A 14,044-nucleotide genomic window follows, 5' to 3' on the forward strand; every position below is an offset into this window, starting at 1 on the left:
CTTTTGTTTGTCACTTGTGCGTGTTCACATTTCCGACTGAGGGAAAAGAAATATTTTTCCTCAATTACCTACATTTGTTTGTATAATATTAATACGAGTATATGATTGCCAGACATGCTCAATATTGACTTAGCACCTCAGGATATTTTAGATAAGAGACATTGCTTAATATTTGTACCTATATTACTTCAAGATGTTTATTTGCTCAGGTCCCTTGTCTAAAATTGTAACAGCCTAAACATCAAAAAATGTTTGTCTTACTTGTATATTCTGAATATTTAGTAAAATGTATGTAGGACCCAATTTTAAACCATCACTTACATTTTACTTATGAGAAAGACACTTGTATTATGAGAAAGACACTTTGGTTAAACTATAAGTAATAAAACTAAACATACATTTATCATAACATGACTTTATTTGTACTATGCTACTTCATTAAATTATGTTATACCTACGTAAACGATGAGTGTTGTACAGAGTTGTACTGTTATCAAAATAATAACAAATTATTTGTGTATAGATTAAACAAATAAAATGTCACGTTCTAAACAAGTAAATATGTTACATACTTACTTAATAGTCAAAATACAAATTAATAAAATATAGGTACATATGTGCAAATTCACTTTTCACTTTGACTTAAAACAATGGAATTATTTGAACGACACTAATTTTCTCCAAAAAACGAAGTCTAATTAGATCGATTTTTCGGCTCTCTTACATAAGTATTGTAATCATTACAATACTTACCGACAAATGTGCACAATAGTATTCATATTTTGACGTCAACCCCACATAAATAACAAGTAATAACAAAAACAAGAAATTAATTTGTTTCCATTTCAATTTAGATCGTATCGAGATCAAAACTACCTTAATAGCTTATAACATACATATAATAATTTATGTTAAGACATTATGAGCCATTTTTGAGCATTTCTCATTCTTGAACTTACGGCCTGAACAAAGGTAAAGAACAATCTATTTTCGGCATCTCTAGTTTACAATACATTCGTACAACTGACAAAGTACGTTTATTGGCAGGCGGTGCCTGCGATGGCTTCGGTGGTGTTGATGCTGAATATCCTGAAGTTGACTTCGTTGGGGTCCAGCGATTTGTACAGGAACCGCGGCAGCTTATCCGTGAGCAGCCAGAGGGTGCCTTCATCGTCCACCTGCAATTCAAATTCATATATAGAATAGGGATGATGACACATGTTGAATTTTATAACAAAATCTAGTAAAATAGATAGCAAACGAGCAATTTCTCACAATAATGTGGATATTAAAATAAAATATTGAAAAATTACAAAAATACAGGACCTGAAAGTTTCAAAATTTAAGTTTTTTTTAACTTCCAAAAACGATAAAAGTAAGGATACCATTCGATTCCTTACATTTCATCCAAAAAAATATTGTATAGCAACTAAATACATAAACGCAATATTTCACCGACAAAAACGCAATTTTCTTGTTTTGTCCATACTACAAGATGGGCTCCCAGAGACCTTGACGTCACGTTCCCTTGTCGTTTTGTTTAGTGCGTTTCGCGAGTGAAGTGCGACTGTCGGCCTTTGACTACAATTTCTGACTTTTGTGTTACTTTAATGCAATGGGTCCCATATAGACATTTGATCCTAAAAACAAACCCGATCGATTGATACCATAAATGAAAATTAGTCATGTAGCCTATCAGTACTTACAGGTGGATATATGAGGTAGGTATCTACGCGGACTGGTATCAGATTAAGGGCCAATTGCACCAACCACATTTGACAGCCTGATCAACGTCAGCCGGCGCGCCCGGCGCTTTACTATGAAACTTTCCATACATAAAAATTTAGCGAACTCTTTAACGATACGAACAGTTTGGTGCAACCGACCCTAAGATTAGGCACATGCCAGCTGTAGTAGTAAGAAGGTCAGCGTACAGTTCGCAGAGGATAGGGTATTTTTTCGGCTTGTTGGGCTTGTTCACGATTCAGCATCCCAGTTTATCTCTGTCAAAGATTGTTTACCTTCAAGTCGTTGGGGAACTCGTAGAGAATAGGGTCGCTGAAGAGGAGAGGGTTGGTCTCCGGCGTGTAGGGCTTGTTCACGTTCCAGCATCCCACGCCGTCTCTGTTCACCTAAAATCACATTATCTCGGTTGAAACATTGTTATATATGAGCCCATTTTTGTCCAGATTTTATTTTCCTACCTAGGTATATGTTTTATGTAACAGCTACAGCTCGGCAAAAAAGAGTAAAAATTAAAAAGTGGCAACAATGTAGTGTCGTCCCTTTCAAACCAATTTATATAAGAAAACGGGACGACACTACGGGAGTGTTGTCACTTTTTAATTTCTACTCTTTTTTGCTAAGCTGTATCTAATTATAAAGTATGAATGTGTCGAAACAGCGATGTAACCACGAATACTGTAATAAAACGAAACCGTGGACGATGACCGTATCTAAAACCTGTATTTGCATAAAACTGCATTGTTTACAATTTTCAATGTCAATGGCATCGCGGGAAAAATTGCAACAGTTAATTTATAGTTTAATAATTTTTATTAAAATAGATACGACATTAACAAAATTTGCATTCGCAAACGTAATTATGACATTAAATTCATTTTATACGTAAGTAACTAATAAGATACCTATGGCCCCAGAGTTGAAGTTCGATTGCTGATATTTTATATAATTACCTCTTATTTAATTTTCGGTCAGAGCATAAGTAAAAGTTTTCCCAGTATCTATGTATGTAATTACTGATCGAGCGAAAGCGAAAGTCTTCTTTTCAGCTTGGGCCCTTTCCTCTGATCTGAAGATCGCATTTCTTAACCGATTCTCGTGAAATGTATGGGATCCAAGTTTTTTTTTCAAAATTGTGGAGCATTGGAGGTTCGCTAGGCCTATAGCTCACAAAACCAGTGGAACATAAAATTGTAGAAATGTATCGAGGGAGGGAGGGAGGAAATAAATTTATTGAATTACGTACCTGTGTGTAGAAGAGAACACTGGTCTTGGGATCGTAGAAGCTGGCTGAGGACTGAGTGCGTTCTCCGCGGTCACCAAGCAACTGCAACAAATAGTCAAATAAGTATGTGAGAATGTGCAGGTTATTAAACTTACTTATACAATAATTTTTATTCCCAGTGATAGAAAGCAGGGGAGGCAATAAACACGCAATGGTTATCCTTTGCCATAAAAATCATAAAAAATACTATGTAATTAATGGCTTTACTTTATCAATAGGTACTCGTACCTACGTTTACGCTTCCGCTACGCTTGTCTTTATGCTTAAATTTTCTAAGAAATGTGAATAACTTCTTCGATCAAATATAGTATTTATTTACTATACTTCTTATTTATGTATTTTAACTAATTTTAATTGTTTAATCTACCCTACTAAGTAACATACGCCATAAATCATATTATCATGATCGGTTAATTGACAAATACGGTCTGCGTACATTAGCGGTCTGCGTCGATCTCCCAACGCGTGCTCTCGTTGAAGCTCCTCATTATTCAGCGAAAAATGTCGAGCAATCTTCGACTTAAAAAAACCGGAGTGACCCGTTTTAATATATTTAATATGTCTGTGTCTCACGGAAGTGTTGTTATTATAATCGATCCTTCGTAAGCCAACGTACAACAAGGAGCCACAAAGTAGACCGCTAAGAATGCTAATTGCGCTACTGTTTGTACTACTCATAAATATCAGTCTAGTTATAACTAAACTATGTATATATGCCCAGTATGGTTAAAGGCCGCGCAGACAAGTTTTTTGCGAAGCAAGACCGGAAGTTAAATTCACCTTTCAAATAATTAAGCAGGTTCCTTTCATGAACCAAAGTAAAACGAAGGTATATTTGCAACCTTCGTTTTATGTTTTGTATTGGATAGTTGTATTGGTAGGATTGATAAGGAAGTGCCATCTTTCCTTTAAAAACATTAAGTTCAGCTTTTGGTATTTTTCTGATATCATAAGAACATTTTTTAATAAATGATCTCGCGTAACAACAATAGTTAAACGTTTACCAAACCACTGTATTTTCAATGAGTAGGTACCTAATGACGAAATATAATATAATCTAAAATAAGTGTAACTTATTTTTTATTGTATCTACCTACAACTTTATTTACTACTAGCTTTTGCCCGCGGCTTCACACGCGCAGGAGAGTTTTTTAATTTTCACTTCTTTAGGGGATGAATTTTGAAAAATCCTTTCTTAGTGGACCCCTAGACCTTATAAGGAATCTACTTGCCAAATTTGGACTTTCTAAGTCCCAGCGATTTGGGCTGTGCGTTGATTTAAGTCAGTCAGTCAGGTCTTTCACTTTTATATATATAGATTAAAGATACAATATTTTTTTATTGTAATAACAAAGTAATAATGTTTACAATTTTTAGCATTGAAAAATAGAACGGAATGGCTTTGAGTATATTTAGTTCGAGGATCAACGGGACTTGAATTCATAGGCACAGTACGTGTTGCAATCTGTAAGCTTTACTAGCATTTAGTATTCAAACCTTGAAATCGTGGAATGCCTCGTGCTTATCGATGTGTGTGTAGTTACGCAGCAGCTCGGTTGACACACAGAACTCCTTCGTGCTCGAGAACGCGTGGAAAAACATCGTTCGATACCTGTAGGATAATAAATATACATCATTATAAACAATCGTTTAAAAAAGTTACCATGATAACAAAATATCCGACTCTGGCTGTATTGAGATGCCCGCACCAAGATTTGATAAAATGTTGCAGTATCAATAATACAGCTGAACTGATACATAATGCTCGTGTTACGCTACATAAAGTCTCGTTGATAGATACCATCTCGAAAGTACGGGTGAGGTTTTATGAAACAAATATGTAATTGGAATAAATTAACAATTAATCTTTACATCGTTGCGAAATTAGCCATATACAACTTACTATCTTATCGCATCAGAACAGCAATAATCATTGACCTCCAATTTTGAATGTACCGTTGGTTTAATATGCGGTCAATGTCGGCCATTGAGACCTGTTTTTATTAAATCTTATACTTTTCTAAAGAAGCTAAGATTTACCAAAAATATTTTATACAAACACAAGCTGAAGTTACTAGGATCGGGGGGACAACTTATCACGTTATGTTGTAAAGAGATGTAATGGTATAGCCCATTTAATATGCAACATATGTCTCGAAACCCTACACTCTACATCAGCAATGCCTACAAAATAGCAATAATTATGACATATATTATGTATTAGGTTCTTCACATCTCGATATGATAAAATACTCAATTGGTTTGACTGGAACCTTTTCTAAAAATATTCCGCTGTGTAGAATCGTCCTTTTTCCTGCTCTTGAATTAGTTTTTTGTTTGTTGAACGCAAATGTTAAGGAAAACCACCATGTTAATGTACCTAATCTTGCTGTTGTCATATCGATACCTAATATGCTTTTCCTTAATTACAGAACATCTAACAATAGGTGGTTTCTTGTACCTAGGCATGCATTTTGTGTAGTCATTTGATTGACCACGTACCTACCTACTCATGGTTTCTTAGAAAATAAAAAATAAATAGTGAATGTAATGTGATCGTAACTGAGCAAACATGTGCAACAAAAAACAAGGTCCTACGTGACTAAGTTCTTCGTCAGCTCTACCTACTGTTTAGTTGTGCACAAAGGACACCTAAAAAAATCTGAAAGCTACTTGTTGTTGTAAAGGATCCGATTTTCTGATAAAATTTTCAATATGGTTGCAAATTATCGGGCAGGATAATTTACCTTTTCATTGTTCACTACGAAATACGGCATAATATGCATACCTAGAATTTAGAATTAGAATGGTGATTACTGATTATGATTAGACACGATGCTAAAATAACAGCTGCCGGTTTCTTACTAAAATAATACGTTTATTGCGCGAAATTTTAATATTTTTAGGATTTCACGAAATATGATAAATGATCCCAAGTGTGAGATACTGTAGTATAGTTAAACCGAGGTGACGTAATAACGCTGGTCTCAAGTCGAAGAACGCAGGGCACTGTAGTATAATATAACGCAGCCTTATGTGCTCAGAATTATCAAGAATGGAAACTTCGGTATCGCATCGCACATGACTTTTTAATTGACTTCAAAATTCCAAAAGGCTTTGGTTCTTCATTCGGTTGTATGTTTTCTTTATATTTGTTACCTCAGCACTCCGTCATTTCTGAACAGATTTGGATAATGATTTTTTTGATTGACCGTACTAACTGACAAATATTGGTCCCATTTTTATCGTAATCTAGTTCTGATATTGGGATCCATGAGGAATTGAGGGATCTCGAATCTTATTAAGCATGCTTATAGCGGTTTTTATCATCAAATGCTCAACCGTCAAATTCTACTTACCCGTGTTCCCTTGGCTCAGACAAAGCCAGCGCGAAAACTCCATCAGTCCACTGGAACTCTATGCCGCCAACCTTGTACTGGCCAGCCAGAGGCTCGAAGTGGAAGTAGTGGTGAGAGATACGCCAGGAGTCGTTCTGCTTTAGACTGTAGACCACCACTCCGTACGCGCCCAGGTCCGGGATGTACGCGAACGCGTTGTCGCATGTGTCCTTGTCCACGTCTACTATCTGGAAATATGATTTAGGTACGTATATAATACATATTTACATTAATACATTACGTACGTAATACAGGGTGAAATTTTACATTTTCGAAAATTTTTGGTCACTCTATTACTCACTTTACTTTACTTCACTTTATTACTTACATCACTACAAATCATTTCGCGTTTTTTCATAAAATTCAAAACAAGAATAAGTACATGCGAACCTCCTCTAGAACGTTACTGGCTGGTTACCTATACGATTTTGGAATTAACATGTCAATTAAACATTTAATTTTAGTTTATATTTTTTTAGGTATATTACTCACTTTTATGTTATTAATATTTTGTTGACATAAATTTATATGCTCATTAACCAGTCAGGTCCCTAATTCAGTACAAACTAGTATTCCCTTCTCAGGAAGATGTTTTGAGAAATTTGTTTTTTGTCAATACCTACTTGAAAATCGCCTTTTACGTAGAGTCGGGCCAGGCTAACTCTGCATGGAATTTGCAATGATACTGTGTGGCACTATCAACATCAATGTCAAATTCCTATGAAAATATGATATTCTCTCACTTTGTTCTATTCAAGTCGGCAAAAAATTTAGCTTAGACAGACTCTACATACGAATAGAGTGCCTCCCTATATTTTTTATAGTTAAATCGATCAATGCACACCGGTGTCCGAAGAAGTAAAGTCAAGATCGCAGCAAATGTTGTTGACAACATTGCACACACGAACGTACAGTCGGCTATTTTTAAAATAAGCTCGTTAAAACATGGAAATGTTTTCGCGAATAAATAAGATTAAAATCGGCACGCTACACATCACTCGGATTCCGATGCATGCCACAGATTTAACAGCGTTAAAAAGAGAGTACGAATTTTGCAGGTTCTGTTATTCGACCTTATTGATAACCGTAAAATGGGGTGAGTAGGGTCAAAACTGAAATTCAAACCTCGATAACATTTTATTTTTACATATGAAAACTGAATGGTGTATATGTATAATAAGTGTTCCGGACGTTTGTATTTTAGTTTTTATTTTATTTTGGGTAGTTCCATTTCATAACTTTGACGATAAAGAGGAAAACCCACCTCACCCCGTAGTGCCTCGTATTTGGGGTGAGAGGGGTTTTCATACAAAGGTGATTTTGGAAGATTGTTGGATCGATTTTTTTTTATTATGCGTATTACTATAGCTCCATTTTAAATTGGAATACATTATTTTTGTAGCAGTAGCCTTAAAATCCCTTCTCACTCCCCTCTCAAACCTTCTCTCCCCATTCATAACCCACCTCTCCCCGCGAAACCTACTCATCCTGTTTTACGTAACTTAATTTTCATACGTCGTAGTTATGATACATTTAGGTAGGTACAAAACTTTAGGTGCATTTCCAGGTACCTTCACTATCCATAATGTAGAATAATTTTTTTGTAATTTTCCCGTAAATTATAAAAAGGCCAGATAAACAAAAGTAAACAAAACACACGATGCTCATGAGATACCTACTCCTGGATCTGCCAGCGTTCCTAGACTACGCTATATACATTGCTTCAGGTAAGCCTTTTGCTTATTTGGACCCGCCAAATAAACATTTGGTAGGTACAATATCAAAATATAACATGAGATAATTTGGAAGTCAGTTAATAAATTTTACACAGACTTCAGTCAAATATTAAGAAGTGGGTACTTACGACGTTGGCGAAGAACGAATCTTCCTTCATATCGGAGACTTTGAAGAAATATCTATGAAGAAGCTGGTCGGTGTTCAAGTCGAACACCACTAGAGACGGTCCCGCAATCTGGTTCCCAGCACCTACAAATTATGAAATGATTTAACAGGAAAACTTAAGGAAATAGTTTCTGACTAAGGCTAAACAATGGTACATACTTCTACAGGCTCAGTTTCATTGGTCGATAGGGTGCGATGCGAACTATAAGTACTTGAATACTGAAATCTCCTATGAGTATAGTTTCTTTGACAGCATTACGTAAACAACTTTGAAATCCATGCACTCGTAATGGTCCTGTTATTAGATTAAAAGGAGGAAAACACTGTTTGGAAAAAATCGATGTCATTTTATTTATTAAGGTTAAACGCGCTCTTTTTATTGTTATTATAGTTCAGTGATTCACATAAATGGCCATGAAATAGGTAGAAGTACAATACGCAATCTTGATGCGAAGAAATTGAACTTAACTTACCAAAAATGTCTGCCAATCCCGAATCCATAACCCATAGCCTGTCACAGGGGTCGACATACACCCGGAACACGGAGATAATGGAGCTATTGGAAGGCAGCTCTTTCGCGTCGTCTGGGACCAAGTTGTCCTTCATTGAAGGATACGGCTTCAAAATTTGGTCTTGAGCCCCATCTACATCCACATAGTTCAGCGAGGAAGCCACGCCGTTCTTCCACCTTGGGACGGTGATGAACAGCTTGTTTTTCCATCTCGCCAAACCAAGAATTAAGTTGTGTTCTTGTACAAATTGACCGGCTTTTATGGCATTTTCCCTGTCAGCAGGCGTGTCCCAGGCGTAGTCTACTTGCTTCCAAGCGAAACGAAGTTGTGGTGATGCTGCTTTACATATAGTCAGCACCGCAGCGGCTATTATAAAACTAATTGTCCGCATATTTCCTCTGTAACAAAGCAGAAACAATCGAGTTAAATTGTGCTCGCAATTATAATACTTGTGGTTTACCTATGTAAAGTAGAGCCCAGGTACGAGTGGGTACCGCAACCGGTTTTGCTACGAAAGCCATGGCTTATTGCCACCCACCTTAACTAACCACTATTATCTGAGGTGTCAAATAACAACCTTGTGTTTTGTTTATAGCGCAGTACCCATCAATAGTCATCCAACATCGCGATGTTGTAACTTGGTAATGACTGCATTGTGTAGCACCACGCCAACTCTACAATAAAGATGGCTGGCTCACGTTTTTGCGGATGCCTTGTGATCTTATTATTGGGAAACGACAAGTTGGGTGGTTTTACAACACAGCTAGTCTTCCTTATCGTAGCAGATCAGTCTAGTTATGTATTCGGATAGCCTGGGAACTGTGACGTGTTGCACAACCCCTTCTGAGAACTTCTGGGGCACGCGTGATATGATGGTGATTGATTGATACTACCTAATTTTTCACTTTATATTGCTAAACGACCGAGTCAAATATTTACTAATTATACAAATAACTTAATTTATTGTCAGAAAATTATTTAATAAATCTGAGGCAGCTTTTTACATAGGTAAATCAATAGACATTTTAAGTCCTATTGAGTTATTGCTTCTGCATGATATACTTACTGCATGTTATTCATATTTATTAAACATTGCATTGCAACCGAGTAGTGATCTTTATTTCATATACATACTATGTAAGGAGTATGAGTTTCTCTACAAGTAACTACTCAACATGCGGACGTAAACAAATTATATCCATTATAAATAATAAAACTACATTTATCAGCAATAATTTGTGTTATGACGAGTTGTGCATTATGCAGATGTAACTCGTTAATTAATAGACAGTCTTCATGACTCATTTGTTTTGTAAACATTGAAAGTATTGACCTACCTAACCCAATTCATAAAATTACAAGCTGACCGTATTTTCCTAGAATTTACGTACTTATTAGGTACTTTAAAAACGTTTACTTACGTAGTGTTTTCCCACTAAACTGTGACAAAGCGATGTTTCGAACACACAAAATGAATGTGTATAGGTAAATGACCTTCCACTAGGGTTGCCAGATGGTAGGGATTTGGCGGGATTCTCCCGATTTTTAGCATGTGTTCCCGATTCCCGACCAATTGCAAATTGTCCCGAAAAACAGGTTCACGTTAAAAAACAATGATTTCAAGTTCCGAACTGTCGGTGAGCGAGCGCGTGGGGCGTGCGTGGCGAGAGATTGTGCGGTGAGGTAGCGATGTTATTTTTTTCCCGACTTAAGTCCCAAAATCCCGAAAAAATTATATTTTTTCCCGATAATAGCGCCTTTCGATCTGGCAACCCTACCTTCCACGGAATTAGCGAGTAATGACTAATTGACTATTTCCCGACACTGTCAAATTTGTGTGATTAAATCTTACCCAAAATATTGTCAATTAAAACAGTTGGGTTTGTAGAACCTATATCCACATTGTGACGTTCAATAAGTGCAAAAGAAATTATTAGTTTATTATAATGTGACTAGAGATTGACCCTAATCACTCGATTAAAACTGATGCTTAAGTTCAAGCCCACTGGTTCAGTAACTGCTAATTTACTCTTGTAATATCTATTATGTTACCTGTCTCATAAGTACATAAATTATTATTATCATTATCTAGCTCATATTTATCAGGGAATTCATTCAGACAATGTAAGCAAATTCTATTCCTTATTCTTATTAAAATGATGAGGCAAGACTCTTCGTAGTCGTAGTCCTACATATAACATTTAAGTATTAAAAAAACAGGAAATTAGTAACAAATAACATTCCAAAATCATACAAAACAATAATTCCACTGCACTGAGGTTTAAAAAAACCTACTGCAATGGCTGAAACGCATTCTTAGCAAACGCATTTAGATCCGGTCATAAAAACTGCACCATAGAACTACACACAACTGTTAAAAGAGCTAAATAAAGGGGAATATACTGAAATATAATTAGGTATCTAATGTAGATAAAAAAATTGCCTGTACCTACTTTTTTTTGATAACCAACTTGTCGTAGAAATATCTTTCTGACAATTGTTTGCGCTACAATAACGAAATTTTCTCTCTCTACATTCTTCCATATTAGTGCGACAGTGACAGTTGCGTATCGTTCGCTACGGAACGTAAACGATTGGCATGTTGGCTACGCACCATGATGCAGGCTAGGCCCCCAGGGGGTCCAGCTAAGATGACAATCGTTGATGAAAACGCCAATCGAAACTTAAATAATGTATAGAAATAGTCCTATGACTTTTTGTAGCACCTTTCATCCCGATATACTTTTTCACTTCTCGTTTGGTGATTGTCGATGTACGATAGTCATCTTGGCTAGGCCCTTTGTACCTATGTTAATAAAAGTTATAGCCTAATTTTAACGGACATATTAATGGTTATTTGTTTATGTTATTGTCATTTAACTTACGTGTTACTGTAGGTTGATCAAGAGCTGGGCGGGGTCAGGCGTCGGGCCGACCGGTTCAGCGGGGCCGCGAAGACAGACTAAACAGTTCGAGGTCTTGCCAACCTTTATATATTCGCTGCAACTTCACCATTCAATACTAACGCTTTGTATGGTTCCAGTTAATTGTGTTTAAATTGGACTGCGACCATTAAGAGTCATACGAACCTAGCTACCCATACAATCCAAGTTTCGCTGTCATTTTCATCAAGAAATGAGAATAAGTCGTGAGTGGAAGTTTTACATACAAAACTACTTGCTCTATTTTCTTTGTATAAGTAGGTAATAATTTTTAGCAACGAAAACTAGGTAAGGTAAACGTACTGGTGCTCGACGCGGTCCCAGTACATGTCATCTTGAAACTTAAAAAGTCATTGTCAATAGAGGTGACAGCAGGGTGTCATCTATTGGGCATTAGCATGTCGAGCACTATAGTAGGTAAGTTTACCTTACCATACACAGATATATGTTACTTAATATTCATGCCAAGTTTCATGTCCTAATTTAAGCCTAACGCATGAAACTCTTTGTGCATAATTTTTCTCCAGCTGAAACAGAAAATATTTTCGAAAATATTTTGCATAGGTTGGATAGCATAGGGTAGGTTAGGTTAGGTTTGTTTTATAATTTTTCAAAATGTTAATAGTTTCTACAATAATAATTATGCGTAACATTACATTAGGACAATCAATTATTATGCGACCAAATAGACCCGTGTGACTCTTAATGAAATAACTTGTTTAAGAGGAATCGGCGAGCCGTTAGATTCTCGCGGCTATTTGACAAAAATAACCGATGTCATTACTAATAGTTTGGCCGTTAGTAATTAAAACGGTTTTTTTAAGTGATAGGTGTAGTGTATTGTGTATTCTATTAGTATAAACTTAGCAATAATAATTATAAATGACTAAGTTACAACCGATTCTCTAGTCCCCTCACTAAAATTAAATACAAAACGCGTTTATTTCATTAGTAATATATAATATTTAATGAACATATTGTTTAATATCTCATTTACAAAATGAGTGACGGATTGAATCTTCTAATCACCACAGCAATACGGCAACATACTCGTATAGCTTATCAAGTTATCAAAGAAATTGACACTGGGTCCGATTCGGATTTTGTAATAGACATCTATTAGATAACTTTTAGACATCCCCAAGATACGATAACGATGTAAGATCTAACCTGTCAAATTTGACATTTCCGCGATTCTGGAGATACTCTTGAACGATTTCCACAAGATATTACTTAGAGATCTAATTCACATCTAATAGATATCTAACACGATCTATCGTAAAAGTGACATTGGTTGCCCGAATTGCGCTGCAAAAGAGAACTAGTTGAAATCTAAACTATAACGTATCTAGAATGGATCTAGTACGTGTCGTCTCTTGTGAAGTTCGAATACTGCACAGTGGCATGGCATCGTCGTGGCATCCATCACTATCACTCACTTCTCACTACTGTAACTCTACAGAAGTAAAGTTACGATGTAGGTATACTTACCTATGTATTTAGTTGCATTCAAAGCCTTCAGATGAAATAATCTATTACTTAGTTTATTGTGTAGTTTTAACGACGTAGGTATATTTAAAAACACATTGTTGTTGCATTTGACCTGGGGGTGGCTTATAAAGTAGGTAGCATCGAAAATCAAATTATTCCTAACTGGATAACGTTGAAGGTAGGAAGATATCGATGGGAAAACCTAACCTTTTTACTTTACATCACGGTGTAATAACAAATCAGATAATTTGCCATGTGATTACAGTCACATTTATACGAAGCTATAGCCTGCGATGAATTGGATGCGGTACTTAATTCAAGGCCAACCGCGTGACGGACGTATCCGCCACCTATTCATACGATTAGTCTAGCTGACGAATAGTTTTCAATTAAATATGGGGTTGAGTAACTCTTAGACCGGTTACACATGGATACTGTTTACAGCGAGTTTGCACTGATTGCAGCAATTCAGTTGCGATGTGTTAGGGTCACCTTACACTTAGCATCTTTTGAGCGTATAGGCGTCTAGTCTGCGCTATGAGACTCTGTACCATATAAATGTATCCCCAATATACCTATAGGTACCTACTGCACTACTTTGCCGCGTGATGTTTTTCCTAATACCGATACTTTAGCTGTCAAATATCGGTTTTATTTAGGTTTGATTTATATTTGTTTCTCTACAAAGCATTACGAGTATTTCATTGTTTTGTGGCATTATTTCGATTGTTACACAATTTGTTACATATAAAATATGTATGTGTTAAAAGG

The 14,044-nt window shown here is 36.1% G+C and overlaps 1 protein-coding gene across 1 annotated transcript; it reads right to left on the bottom strand.

Annotated features, from left to right (window-relative positions):
- Window positions 1-965: 965 nt before the first annotated feature.
- On the bottom strand, window positions 966-9,238 carry LOC134650076 (protein yellow-like). The gene is made up of 7 exons (XM_063504902.1): window positions 8,802-9,238; window positions 8,287-8,412; window positions 6,388-6,610; window positions 4,526-4,640; window positions 2,990-3,070; window positions 2,022-2,132; window positions 966-1,178 (listed from the first exon to the last, which is right to left on the bottom strand). The coding sequence occupies exons 1-7, from the start codon at window positions 9,229-9,231 to the stop codon at window positions 1,038-1,040; spliced, it is 1,227 nt and encodes a 408-aa protein (XP_063360972.1). The 5' UTR covers window positions 9,232-9,238; the 3' UTR covers window positions 966-1,037.
- Between the last annotated feature and the right edge of the window lie 4,806 nt (window positions 9,239-14,044).

This window comes from Cydia amplana, chromosome 8 (genome assembly GCF_948474715.1).
Source record: "Cydia amplana chromosome 8, ilCydAmpl1.1, whole genome shotgun sequence".
In the NCBI taxonomy this organism is placed as follows: Eukaryota; Metazoa; Arthropoda; class Insecta; order Lepidoptera; family Tortricidae; genus Cydia; species Cydia amplana.